Source organism: Dermacentor andersoni, chromosome 7 (assembly GCF_023375885.2).
Source record: "Dermacentor andersoni chromosome 7, qqDerAnde1_hic_scaffold, whole genome shotgun sequence".
NCBI lineage: Eukaryota > Metazoa > Arthropoda > Arachnida > Ixodida > Ixodidae > Dermacentor > Dermacentor andersoni.
In genome coordinates this window covers 80,942,686-80,956,955 of record NC_092820.1, presented here as the reverse complement: position 1 = coordinate 80,956,955, position 14,270 = coordinate 80,942,686, and the positions used below count along the sequence as shown (strand labels likewise).

Here is a 14,270-nt window from a genome sequence, read left to right as displayed (position 1 = left end):
CGACAACAAAAGCTGAACCGGCGTAGAACGATCCGCCGCCGTTCCTGCGTGCGCTCGTTGTACTTTGAACCGTAACGCTCTCTTCACGCACGCTCACGCGTATATAGTATAAGTACTACGCACCCACGCAGCTCTTTCCGCCATTCGTTTCACAATTTCCGGTAGCCGCGTCCCCGCGTATTGTTTGTTACCTTACGCACGCGCTGACGCCGTGGAAGAGTCAACTAGCAAAGAATTAACAGAGATAGAGAAAATTAGAGATGGAGGGAAGAGATTCAAACGTTCTTGCGCCACATTTCTTGTCCCGCTTGCTCTCCGTCTCGGGACACTGAGAAGCGGCGAAAGCGTACAAACGACGATGACCGCGAATGCGTGTGAGGAAAGCTCAATGACAGGCAAAAGAAAAAAAAATGACAAAGGAAGGAGCTCCAAACAAACCCCCCCCCCCCCCCCCCCCCCCCCCGAACACAGAAATCGGGCAGAGGAGACATAGATAGACGCTCTCTTCCCCCAGCTACCTTCTCGCGACCGCTCGTCGCGTTCCTCGCTGGCCGGCTTCATTCACGAACCGAGGCCCACCGACTTATTTTTACCCCCGAGCGCCCCGGCGGTCGCCCCGCGCGCGCCCACCACCACTACCACACCACCACAACCAGCGCGCACGCAGGCAGGCAGGCCGGCACGGAAGGAAAGCTTGAGGGGGTCGTTGCCGGCGGAGGCGGCCGCTTTAGAGCGAGCCAGCTCGCTTTTATCTGTTCTTTATTTCTTCCCGCGCGCGCCGAGTAAAAACAACGACTAGCCCGGTAATTGACGGAGCGAGCGCGGCAAAAAAAAAAAAAAATAATAACTGGTTGGGCGTGGCGATGCACGGGGTGTTTGAGAAAGTAAACTACGGGAGCTGGAGAAGCGAGGTACCATAATAAGGCGGGAGGGCATTTCTAGACGCACCGAATCAACGGAGCTGCGTGTGGCAGACGCCGGTTCACCAACTTTTTCATTCGGAACTCGGTGTCGGTGACGATACGCGATATACGTAATGTTTAATGTTGCTTGTTAAATTCTAGGGTTTTATGTGCCAGAACGAAAATATGATTACGGTGCCCGCCGTAGTGGGGGACTGAGGATTAATTTAGACCACTTGGGTTGTGCACCGAACGCACGATACGAATGCAGCAGCCGCGGCCCGGGATTTCATCCCGGGCCTTCGGGTTCAGCGTTCGGGGTTTCTTGATGCGAGTCTACAGTTGCTGGCTTCGCAGCGTTGTCGAGTGCTACCGTGAACCGCTACGCCCACGAACTCTATGAACTCTACACAGCTACATCCATCACGCTCGAAGAGCGCGGGCATAGAAATGTTTCAACGGTGGACGCGTACGCAACACGTGACGCTTCGCTGTACGGGGACGCCAAAAGACTACGAGCGGGGTACGTGTAGGCGTGGTCATCAATGGGAACGTCGGCCTTCCTAGGTTGACGTCATGATGAGAGCGTTCAGGCCTCGGGCTACCTAGGACGCGCTGCTCGATAAAGGGAAACCAATAACTATTTCTCTCTTTCTCTCTCGACACGAACGCGTAAAAAAAAAAAAAAAACCGGCCCAGTCCCTTGCAGGCATCGTACCAGGAGCAGATACCCCGGCTGCTATAAAACGCCAAGTTTAACACGCGTTGAAGATGCCATCCGGTTTGCGTGTTGCAAGTGCTCACCCGACAAGTGCGAACAGTCGGTGCGGTAAATCTTTCCGGCGCGTCTACCGGCAGATCGCGGATCGCTTTGACGCGCGTGTTTCCCACCTAACCTTAGACTGTGGGAGAGTTATAGCAGTCATATTACATCTAGGCATCGCCACGCTTGTAGCTTTGTGTGTAGCTTGTGTAGCTTTGTGTGCCGAGTCTCTAGCCGGCAGTGCTAACAAGACTACGTTCACCGTCTCCCGTGCCAATGTAGCCCGATTCGCTAAAGAGGATAGTGAGTACCGGATGCTCGCACGTCGCGCGCATGCGCTAGTGAGCTGCCCGATGTCGTCGCGTTCCGAAAAGTCCTTCCAACATCGTCGCTCTCCGCGTTCTCGACCTCCCCCCCCCTCCCCCCCGTATTGTAGAACCTGCTTGTTTATTCACTAATCACTGCGTACATCTCACTAAGGTCCAATAAAAACAAGACATTGGGGTTCAGCCCTACAATATATGTCGACATCAGAGTGCGAGGTAAAAATCTGTTCACACGCAGCCCGCTGCATGCAGGACTCAATACGTAAACAAAGGTTCCTAGGAGTTCAGCACACCGGCGCTTCCATCCGTAATGGTTCGGAGAGGCGCACCGGTATACAAAAGCAGTCACGGATACTCACCGTGAGAAAGTGGCGGCCAGGACGTTGCAGTCCACAAAGCAGCGTGCGTAAAGTGAAATGGGTGGAAAAGGTGGGGGAGGGGTGGAAAGACAATGAAGAAGCTTGTCGCGAGCATTTGGCGCACCGTCCACACAATCGTGACAGTTCCCCAAGAGGGTAAAGAAGGTCACACTCCGCACAGCACACGGGTCACACGACCCGTTGCATCGTCTCTAGTTCGAAGCACGGCTTGCCGAAGCGATACGCATTTGAGGAAGCCTCACCGTCGGTGCTAGACTGATTAGATTAGGTTAGGCAGGTACTTAGATAATAGGGCATCGGGAGTAAGTGCTGCGCGCGCGAAATCACTCTCGCTTGTCACGATGTGCAAGAAATAACGCGAGTCTGTCCCTATAACGCATTAGCACTTTATGGAATACCGGCAAACCTGATACGTAGACGTCGACATTAGCGCTTGTGATGCCATCTTGCGACGTTGAGCTCGAGCACAGCGCACAATACGAACATAGCAATGACAGGTTGTGCACTATAGCAAATTTGTTCGCGAAGAAAAGCGTTGGCAGCAACATAATCACGGAAGTACAATGACTCGTTTCTTTCGAAGTGAACATCACGAAGCGCAAGATAACGCACCGGACACTTCGTGATTCAGCAGACGGCCGCAAGATGACGCCACCAGTGCTGCGGTTTACGCCTGTAACTCCGGTGTTCGTGCACTCAGTAAACAAGCAATGCGTTCGCGGATAGACAACTACGGAGCGTCACTTGTCCGTAACCGTATTACCCTACATGGAATACGTACCGGCTTATCAGAGACGTGGATGGGAGTGCAAACGATGGTAACAACATCTGGTGACAGTTTGTCTAACCATAACGCCTTATAAACGTTTTCGTGTAACATGAACGTTCTCGCCGATCGAGAATTACGAAAGAACTGTATGTAAACGCTTATGTCGCTGCCGACGCTTTAACAGCAGCAGCTGAGTAGAATACGGTTGGTCATTGCCGTAACAAATCTGAGCACTGTCTGGTTAAACTGAGCGCCACTAGGTGGCGATACCAATGCGGCAGCTCATGCCCAATTGATAGGAGCGGATCCGTTACAGGCATATGTAGCGGTACAAGGTAGATACAGACGTTTAAGCGAAGAAAAAGAAATGATTAAGGGAATGCATACAAACTGCTAGAGTGAAAAGCATGTATAGCATACCTGATTAGCTCTAACAGGCATGGTGACCATTGTCATAGCCCCGTTTCAAAGTACATGCCACTAAATCGTCGTCATCACGTTTACGGCATCGGTAAACCGGCGTTTCGCGAATGGTAACACGTTTACGGACGGGATGAAACTTTCTACTTTCTAATCTCGCAGCGTGCGGCGAAAAAAAAAAAAGATATATATATATCAGCTACGTTCTGTCGAACGCTACGCGCTTCCAAGATGTCGCCGACACTGCTTTTTTTTTTTTTTTTTCCTGGCTACGTGTCGTTATACAACAGCAATAAGGCAACAGAAATACGCGGGTGGGCCTGATAGAAACCTGACAAATGACGCTAGTTGGGCCGACTCGCCGGAAGCACATTATGATTACCGAGCGCATGTTCCACTGGCCCTGGCAGACCTGATACGTGTTACATCACAGATAACCTGTCCCGTGTGACACATTCGAGTTACGCCACAGCAAACACGCTGGCTCTCGACGGCAACGCATTTACTACATACACTCACAATCAACAGCTGTTTTTCTTTTGTTTATTTTTGCCCTCTGCATTGTCGCCGTTGGCGAGAGGCCGTACTCTACCGCAAGCACAATAACAACGAAGAAACGAAGCCGTGCATTTGTTCAATGAGTCTCTGTAGCGACGTAGGCCCTCCTTTTTTTTTTTTTTTTTCGCAATGGCCCTCCGCAATAGAAAGCACGAGATTTTCGTTTGATTGTTTGATTCTGTCCGCAAAGGAGCGCGTTTTCCAACCGTGCAGCTGCTGCACATGTCACATTTTTAGCCAGCAATGTGGTAAAAGTGCGGACTCATGTGCGGACTCCATAGAGCTTCTCACTATAATACATACGGCGCGCCACCGCCTATGGGAGTTTCCTAAGGGGCTCTGTGCCGTCATGGGAATGACGGTATATGCGTCTGCAAGGCTTGTGTTGGTTGGTGTTGTAAGAGGCTTCGTTTAAAACGTGGATATGGCTACACAAATAACGTGTTTTTGCAAGGAAAATCTTAATAAAAGGTTTTCGTTCCCCCCGTATGACACCTTCCAATGAAGTTTACTCGCCTACAATGCATAACCAAGTGAAGAAGAGCGAACGCGAATCTTGTCGTCTGTCCTCCAACTTTAGCGGCCCGCTGATACTTCTTTACGTTTCATACAATTGTAGATGCAATAACAAGTTCTCGTAATTGAACAAAACATGTTTTTGTGTAATAATAAAGCTAAACCAGCTTATGTGCTTTTTTAGTAGAGAATGAATCGTTGTGACAGACGGAACGGTGCTAGCCAGGCGCGTCTTCAAGGCAAGACGCCTGAAAGCTCTCCGAGAACGAAGCCAATCCGAAGTCACAATACACCAGCTTTCCCATGCATATCACAGTGTAGCAGCGCCAGATTTCAGTCTAGGAAATATAGTGAGAAACTCTATGGCGGACTCGCGTTCTTTCTTTTATTCCCAGCGATAACGGTACAGCGCTGGGAAAGATTGGGATTGGCAGAGAGGGAATGCAAACAAGGAAAGGTAATCTCGCGTCTTCCAACACAGTAAAGAAACTCCTCCCATATCAGTATAGAACACATACCTAATTTAATAGGACAGAGAACGCGGACGAAGCTCGTGCGACGTGTGAAAGCTGGGGTGTGATATACGAAAAGCTGAAGGAGTTCTCCCTCGTCCGCAGGGGGACCGGGGCGTCCCTACAGTTCCGTTCTGTAACGGCCAACGTACGCGCGACGGCCACCGCAAAACTGCCACCACCGTGGCGGGAAGTGGCACGACTAACCGCCAGGTGGTCAGCTGTCTACAGAACGGCTATAGGGAGAAGCCCGATTTTCCATCCTGCTAAAAAAAATAAAAAGTGGGTCTGTATGCACCGTACCACAAGTCGCATGTATTCACACGGGTTTATATAGGACCGTACGATTTTTCCATACAGGATCCCACATGGCCGCACGCGATTATAGATGCGAGACGTTAGTTTATTTTCTCGGTTTTCTTTTTTCTTTTTAACTTTCTTTTCCCGCCGATATCGACAGGAGCAGAATGGCGCTTGACGGAGCTTGTCACGGAACACGATTCGTCTCTCGTCTGTTGTTTCCTGCGCTGCTTCGCGTTTTCATGCCGACTTACACTTATTTTGTTTTTGTTTTCCCTGCCAAACTCCGCTACACATAGTACGAGTATTCATTTTTTTTCTGTCTTCCTTTTTACTTTAGTTTTATCTAGTTTCGCAATATTGCTTACAGCCGATATCTTGTCTATTAATTACTTCATCTACTTATATCTGTATCTCATTATTTATCTTTACTGCAATTGTACCGATTGAGCTGCTGTTGCTTGCCAAATGAACTTTTATGTTAACCATGAACAGGAGGTCCCAATTCAGTATTAACTATGGGTCCTCCTTCTGTACACCACTATCTGTATAGTATTTTTATCTAATAATAAACATTGATTGATTGATTGATTGATTGATTGATTGATTGATTGATTGATTGATTGATTGATTGATTGATTGAGACCCCGCGGCCAGCGTGCCGTGCACACAGCATGCATTAGTAGCCATCGCGTACCGTCCAGCAGGTCCTCCATGGCGATGCGCACCGCCTTGTCGAACGCCCGGGCGTCGGCCGACGTCTGGAAGGTCAGGCCGAACTTGTGCTCGCCGGCGCGCCAGTGGTGGAAGGTGGGCATCACCTTGTTGTACGTGAAGTCCCGCCCGATGGCGCAGGACAGCAGCACGCGGGCCTCGCGCTCGCCCGTGATCTGGTAGCAGCAGGCGCCGGCGTTGTTGGGCGCCGGCTGCAGGTCGCAGCGCTTGCGCACCGACACGCTGCTCAGGCCGCCGCCGCCCAGCGGCACCCAGCCGCCCGTCGAGTCGTCCCGCGTCATCACCTGGGCCCGCACACGAACCAGGCAGCCGCCACTGCAACGCACGGACAGACAGACACAGGCGGGAGCTCAGCAACCGATGCGTGTCGACAAAAAACAAAAAAAATTGTCACAAGTATATGTATATATATGTAGCGCTGTGGTGTTGAGCTTCGTCTCTCTGACCTGAGGTTCCTTGCACGCCTTAGTTTCTCATTTGCTTTATTATAATTTTCTCTATCTCGCCTATCGCATCCCTTTGCCCCTGCCCCAGTACAGGGTAGCCAACCGGAGATAATCTCTGGTTAACCTCCCTGTCCTTCCTTTGACTTTCTCTCTTTCTCTCTGTCTCTCTTTTAGCAGTCCCGTACCAACAAGGCTAAAGCTCTCGTTGACAGAGACTAGAAGTTGCCCGTTGACAGAAAAGAAACGTTGGCGATGTATCTTCTGCCAACCTTTCCTTTCTCAGCGCTCTAGTTCTTACACTTTTTATTTGGAAAGGGCACTAAGTGCGTCCACATACACCATACACCATTCTGCAACGAATCATCGGTGATGCGAAGGGGATTTACCAATGGAAGACAAGAAATAAACGAAACCTACAATCTGCACGTGTTTTCACGGTAGTTTAGCTTCTTCTCGGTGAGGGCCCAAGAAGGTTTGGCATCAACGGCGACATGCAAGTACACAAAGGCGCGCTGTCACACATAGGTAGTTACGGAGCTTTGGGCGTCTCGTCGGTTACGAAGATCAAAGACGCAAGAGGAGGCTTCCGCAAAGAGAGGAGTTCCTTTCCCACTATATCCCGCAGGGACCCCCCGCCTAAAGGAGACGTCATAAGAAATGCCCGACATCGGAAGGCGGCTCGCACCAGAGTCCGAATTCACGTATCTTCTCGTTCGTATACGAACTACGCCCCTGGCCCGCCGTCTTCGCTCCTGATATGTTCGTTGTTAAGGTCGTCCGCCGCCTTGTCTTGCCAACAGGTCTGCCGTACGAGCTGCCTTGCGAATTAGGAACCATAACTGTTGTGTCATGCGTTTCTTGTAGAAATGTCAGCGCAAGCACATCAGAAAGTAGACCGCAGGTGGAAGCACTGCTTGCGAACAAAGTCAACCGCGTGTCGTTACTCGTGTTCTTGCCCGGTGTCTCACCAGCGCTAATACTCGCTCCGATTCTTTCGGCGCTTGCCTTGTCGCCTATCGATGACTAAGCTTCGACTTGCAACCCAACCTACAATGATAGCAAACGCGCGGTAACAACACGCACGCTCGTCACCAATCAGTTTTATTCGACCCAAATTGGAATATTCTTGCGTTCTTTGGGACCCGTTTACCAAAATCAACATTAACGCCCTTGAAGGGAGGGATACAGAGAAGAACCATACGTTTCATTTTTTCCAAATACGGCCGAGAAGAGTCCAGGCGAAAAATAATACGCCTGAAGTTCCTTTACTCCTTCATAAACCGTAAATTTTCTTTAGATCCTAGTCCATACATAACTCTTTCTGCGTCCAGGAAAACCCGTCATTCCCACCCTCTCGCTCTCTCCCCTTACGTTGCCAGGACAAACCCCTTAAAATTTTCTTTCTTTCCTCGAACTACAGAAGAATGGAACCTCATCCCTTTCCATCATCTGAACTGCCCTGAATCAATTCTGACTCATACTATTAGTATTTCCTAAATAACATTGCTGTTTTGTGTTATATTGTTTCATTTCCTAAGTATTATATATTGCAACTCCACCTTTTGTGCGCGTATTTCTTTATGTGTTAACTTGTCCCTCCTGCTTGGGCCACACGGCCTGCAGTATGATGTAAATAATAAAAAAAATAATATCAGGAGACGGGTAAGCCACGTTAAAGAAAGCTCTTTACTGTCTGGTATAGTTGCGTCACACCGTAAACGTAAGAACCCGTTAATAACAAAACAAACAGAACACAGTTCTTTCGTTGCCACGGAGAGGCGCGAGCATAAGAAATGAATCAAACGCGCTTGTTACAACGGGCACGCTCAGTATTTCACCGAACAAAGGTCCGGGCCGAGAAGACACTCAAGCATATTTGCCATTGTGCGGCCACGCGCAGCTAAACCACGTTTGAACAAAAGAGAAAGACGGCGCATTTTCCTTCCTTAAAACGAAGCATTCCGCTATAAAGTGAAGCTGCTTTTCTGCTCTAGAGAGAGAAAGAAAGAGAGCGAAAAACAAACTTTAATGATATGCTCGAGTGTTAGCCGCGCTGATCGCCTGGCATGTCAATCCAGGTTGCTGGGTTTTTGGGTGAATTCTGCTCTAGATGTTGCAAGCAAACCAGTGAATAAGAACTGCGTAAGCGGTCCCAATTGTCTGGTGAAGCACAGTGAAGCTACGTTGTAACGAAACCGAGAGTGAAAGAGCGAATCGCTTCTTGTTCCAAGTCGGCCGCATTTCACTTATACAGCCAGACGGCGCTGAAGCCACCGCCATTTTGGAACGTTCCGTCGCAGCGGGACTGAGAGGGAACAATGCTTGTTCCTGTATTAACAATGCCGGGCCTGCAACAGTTGCTCGCCGTTGTGTCACGCGAGGGACTCGTCGAGCTTCCGCGCAATTATTATCGTCACCTTTTTTTTACTCGAGGCGCAGTAAAAGGTCACAGGTCTGCCTTCACGCTTCACTCCCGTTACTGTAATGCGATGGCATCCCGAAAACCTATCATTCGATGATCACCTGTCAACTATGGCAGGACTTCCCTTAACTCGTGGTCACGTGTGAGTTATTACGCCATTGCGATCTGCTGGTGCCTATACCACCTGCTGCCCGCGAACGTGGACGTCACCCGCCGTGAACCGAAACACAACAGCGCAACGACTGCGTCTGCTTTGCTGCTCATAAGCAAGATGCATCTAATACCGTATGACATATCATGCAGCCGTCTTTATAGAACTCACTATACACTGACCATAGCTGCCGCAATTTAACCACGCACACCCAATATATACCTACAGCATTTTGTTTATTATCAAGTCGCCGACGCGTGTTATTGGTTGCAAAACATAAATAAATAAGTAAATATGAACGAACAGTCGGTCTCTTTAGAACCACCCCGTAGAGCGCAGTGTGGTGACGAGCACGCGCAATCCAGCGCCCGCAGCTTCAGCTTCGCAACCGCCGCCGCCGCTCCTCCAGTCACGTGCCCCTCTACGTCACATCACTCCGCTGCTCCTCTTTTCCCGCTCCCTGGATGTTGCTCCGCTCGGGAGATACTTCGCAACGTGGCCGAAGGCCAACTTTTCATCCGGATAACGCCACCGCATTAAAGCGCTTACGAGGACACGTCGTGCATTGGTATCGGGAACTAACCCCACGCCTTTAACTTCACTGCCTCCAGGACTGGCCCGCGTTAAAAGCAGGGTTACAACAACACCCACGGCCCAGTTTTTATCCGTATAACACCGTCGCATTCGTACACAAACACAATGTTGCAAGGGTGTTTGTCAAAGCATTTGGTACGACATTTGTCGTCTTGAGCGGCATCGGAGCCGTAATAAAAACGCATCGCCACCATTGCAGGTCGCGTCAACAACGGCCACTTGCGGGGTATTAAGTCGCCACAGGTTTTCGCGACCACATTCGTAAGACTTTCTCCATCAGGCATCTACAGGTACGTGTATATAAAGCTTACAGAATGTTTACGAACCCCGACAATTGTGTTTTTCCTTTAATGCGTGAGTCAACACACCTAAGAGGCCCTTCGCGGGTTTCGCCATTCGCATTTGAACTGCCGCTACAGCTCAAACTAGGGGGCGGGGAGGAGGTGGAGGGGGTAGAAGGTCAGAGGCGAGCTCACCCTCTCTTGCGACATCTTTCGTGTCGTTGCCCCTGCTTTAAGATCGAACTAAACGGGCGCACGCGAGAAGAAGAAAAAAAAGCGTTAATGCGTTATCGCGGGATCCTTGGAGGACCACACTTCGTTGAAACAGCTTGCACGGCAAAAGAATGCGAAAGGTATGGACGGCACAACAAGAGCTGATAACTAACAAAACTCTATTCGCAAAGACGATCAAGATGTAATGGAAGGATATCGATCAAACGGCTGTTTAAAGAAGAAGTAATTCATCGGAAGACGCTACACGATTGATCAGACACTAAACGACGACCGCATCACAATTTCGTCCGGCTACACTTCGCCCATGCTATCGTTTGTTTGTGACTGACAAAGGCACTCAACGAAGTGACAGTGCGACCGAACACTCCGGGAGGAATGATGACCAAGTTGCTTTTAGTAAATATTATGCATAGTACAGGTCTCTCCCTGGCCCAATATCTTCTCTGCCTGTCCTTTACTCCCACCACACCACCATTCCTCTCCGCTGACCATCGTTCAGGCCCTCGATTTAGACGGTTACAGTGCGCCTCTCAGCAGCGATTTCCTTCCTTCCTCGCTCAGTTCAATAAACAACCCCTTACTAACTGCCGTCTGCTCTGTTACAGAGATAAACGCGTGTTCACGCTCATCCATATATAGTTCACCGTTACGCTCTTCCGGACGCTGTCAATTTCCTGCATGAGGGCGCTGCCGAACCAATCAGAGATGCCGTAACAGCCCTGCGAGCCAATCAATGCTGATAAGATGGCGGATTGGACTATGTCGCTGAATTTGACGGCGGAGTACAGAATAGGAAACCTGCGCGCGACGCACGTGCCATGTTGTTCTTGATCCTTCACTTCGCTCTTTCATCCTGCGGCCATGCGCTACGTAATGTTTCAGGGTATTCAAGTAAAACACGTTGTTGGGCAAGTTGGTGCATTGCATTAAGAAAAACCAGCAAAAAAAAAAAAGACATAAGGGACGCACACAGGAAACATACAAGAAGCCTCTTTCTTGTCTTCTCGTGCGTTTCCTGCGTGCGTCTTTTTTTTTTTTTTGCTGATTTTTCTTAATGTTTTAGGGTGTACAGACAAGCCACAGGTCAAAGAGCATTCGACTACTTTGACAGCTTTATTCTTCGCAGTTGGCCGTATTCGACAGTCATTTCAGAGTAACTTGAAAACGTGGCCACGTCTGTTCATCTGCGCTACACATAACATATACGCGCACATTTTCCCCCTTGCCCCTCAACACAGAATTCTAGAAATAGCGGACGTTGCGTCAGGAACGCAATCTAAACAAAATATGTCACCCTATGAAGGTTACGTTCGGTAAACGGGGAAGGGGGCCTAGGGTATTCACAGGACTGCGAGAGGCGCTTTCTGTACCACAGCAGGACATAGAATAAAGCGTTCATGATGATGATGATGATGATGATGACGACGGCGACACTAGCGCAATGTCAGAAATTTAGTCTGTCCACAACGCAACGCAGTTACAAGATTAGACAGCTTTATATTAGGGGGACGCAAGCGCCAGCAGGTCGCAACGCTTGCGTACCCCTAATCTAAAACTCTCTATTAAATGCACAGACGCTCCGACACCGTCGCCGTCCACGTCGACCAGAGTGTGACACAGCGATCCCTTCAGAAGGCCAGTGGCGCGAAAGAAGAAGAATAATGTTTATTTACATGTTCGTGCGTGTTCCTGTATTACATTAAACAGTTTTGTGGTAGCGTGTGCAGAGCTTCGCATGTGTTCGTGCTCTGTGTTCAGACTGCATTGTTTTTTTTTTCTTTCCAGGCGCTTTCTTTTGTGATTTCTGTGCTTTAAAGTGCTTTTTTTTTGTGATTTCATATTGTTTGTCATGCGAGAACGAGCAGTCAGCGCCACCTAAAAGCGCCAACCCCTCTTATAATATCGTGCCATAAAAAAAAAAGAAAAAAAAAAAAAGACACGGCACCGTCAAGAAAAGTATTCCCAGTGAAAGACGCCGGTCGCTGAAAGCAAATATGGAAAAAGAAAAAAGAGAGAGTCTCCCAAAAGACGTGATGCGCGCTACAAGGCCGAGGGGTTCGAAGGAGGAAGAAGAGGACAGCCAGAGAGAGAGAGAGAGAGAGAGAGAGAGAGAGAGTAGCTTGAAAACTTCTCCGGTCACACTTCCGGTGGCGCCTTCTCCCTTTCCCCCGGAGGGCCTGCCTGCCCATTTTAGCAAGAGCGGAACGGCAACGGGCCGTGCGAGGAGGCGCACGCGTTCTTTGACGCCGTTTTCACGGGCTGCATCCGTGCGTACTTCCCTCCTTGGCGACGCCAGCTCCCATAGAGCTTTCGACGTAAAAACTGCTGGGGGAGTACCTCTGCCGCTGCAGTCATTAGACGACCACGGGAATAATGGGTACAGAAGTCGTTGCGGCTATAGAGGTTATTGTGCCGTCATGCATTGCGCTTTCGTCTTTCTGACGCAATACTTATAACGCAATATTTTATGGTCTCTTGTACGTGGGTCGCGTGAAGAGATTGAAGAGCGCTTCGGCTACTCCCATTGCTCCATGTTATATGGCAAAAAGTAAATAAATGAATGAATAAATTAATATTTTGTTCAAGGTTATCAACAGGCACAGTCACAGAGTTTATTCGGAGACAGAAAGACGATGTTCAGGAAAGTTTGGCAATCAAATCACTCATATGTATGCTGGCTGAATCACCGTGCTCGCAGCTCCCGCAGACACAAGCGCTAAAGATTTCTCTACCAAAAAAGGAAGAGAAAAACCCTGTGCTTAACCATGGCCTCCGAGATCAAGGGCCGTCGCGGGCACGTCACGCATTCTCGGAGGCCATGGCTTAACGTACCGAAAAGGTGCAATGGGATAGATGAGGGGGCGCCGTGTAGTGGGCGGCTCCGTATTAATTTTGATGACTTGAGAGTTCTTAACGTGCAGCAAAGTACGTACAAGTGCGCAAGCGCTTCCGCCTTTCGTCCCAATCTTACATTCTGCAAATGCAAATGAAACTAAAGAAAGAACAAAGATCCCGCGCGCACTTGCAACTACTGGAAACAGCCAATTCCATTGGTTTTGTAGTTTCGCTAGACAGTAGATGGGGTCGAGTACTTCCATGGCGGTATACAGGGATGGTGACAATCCACTTAATCCATTTACTCACGTCGTCGCGGTTGCGAGTCGAACACGCCACGTTTAGCGTTCAGCAGAGGAACGCCATGGCCACTGATTTACGGCGGCGGGAACTTCCTTCTTGCAAGTTTTTGTTTAAGAAAGAAGATAGAAAGAAGAAAAGGAAACAGTACAGAAAAACATCTACACAGAAGCTACTGCCTCTACTCTTTACCCTCCCCCCCACCCGCTTCTAACGCTCCCCCTTACTCGTACACCGAGCTCCGCGATGCGTCTCCGCTGTTGGCATTGGAGAAAAAAAAAAAAAAAATCACTACGGCTGTTGAAGTAGGCGCCTCACGCGGCGTTTCCGCCGATTCCGGCTAGGAAGGACAGACAGACAGGCACCCGGATTTTCGCTGCCTACACCGTGGAGGAGGCGGCGAACAGAAAGGAGACGAACGTGGCCGCCTGGTTGTTCTCTATCGTATCTCCCAGCTCTCCCTCCCCCCCCCCCCCCCCCCCCCCCCCACCGCCACAGCTATAGTATAGCCCCCCTCCTCCTTCCCGCTTCGTGGTCTGGAACTTCCTGCCTTCCTGCAAGTGTCTTTTACCCCCGTTTCCGAGAGATGCGGATGCGAGCGCGAACGCAGGAGAAATGGGCGTCGTCGCCACCGCCGACGGCTCTTAAAAGAAAAGGGAATACATAGAGGAGTGTGAGAAAACAAAAACAAAGTGCGGGAAGAGTAGAGAGAAAAAAAAAAAAGAACGATCATCCATATACCGTCTCACGAAATCCGTGCACTGTAGGGTTGAAGCTACCGATCACGTAAGCTTATGGCAAAATACCGAGCACGCACCATGCGACA

At 49.6% G+C, this 14,270-nt stretch overlaps 1 protein-coding gene across 3 annotated transcripts in view; it reads right to left on the bottom strand.

Annotated features, from left to right (window-relative positions):
* The window catches only part of Spred (Sprouty-related protein with EVH-1 domain), a 148,393-nt gene that overhangs the window by 13,074 nt on the left and 121,049 nt on the right, over positions 1-14,270 (bottom strand). For all 3 annotated transcript variants that reach the window (XM_055072756.2, XM_050181504.2, XM_050181505.3), the window contains exon 2: positions 6,144-6,496. In XM_055072756.2, the coding sequence (XP_054928731.1) occupies positions 6,144-6,496 (353 nt within the window). The remainder of the gene's footprint in view (positions 1-6,143; positions 6,497-14,270) is intronic.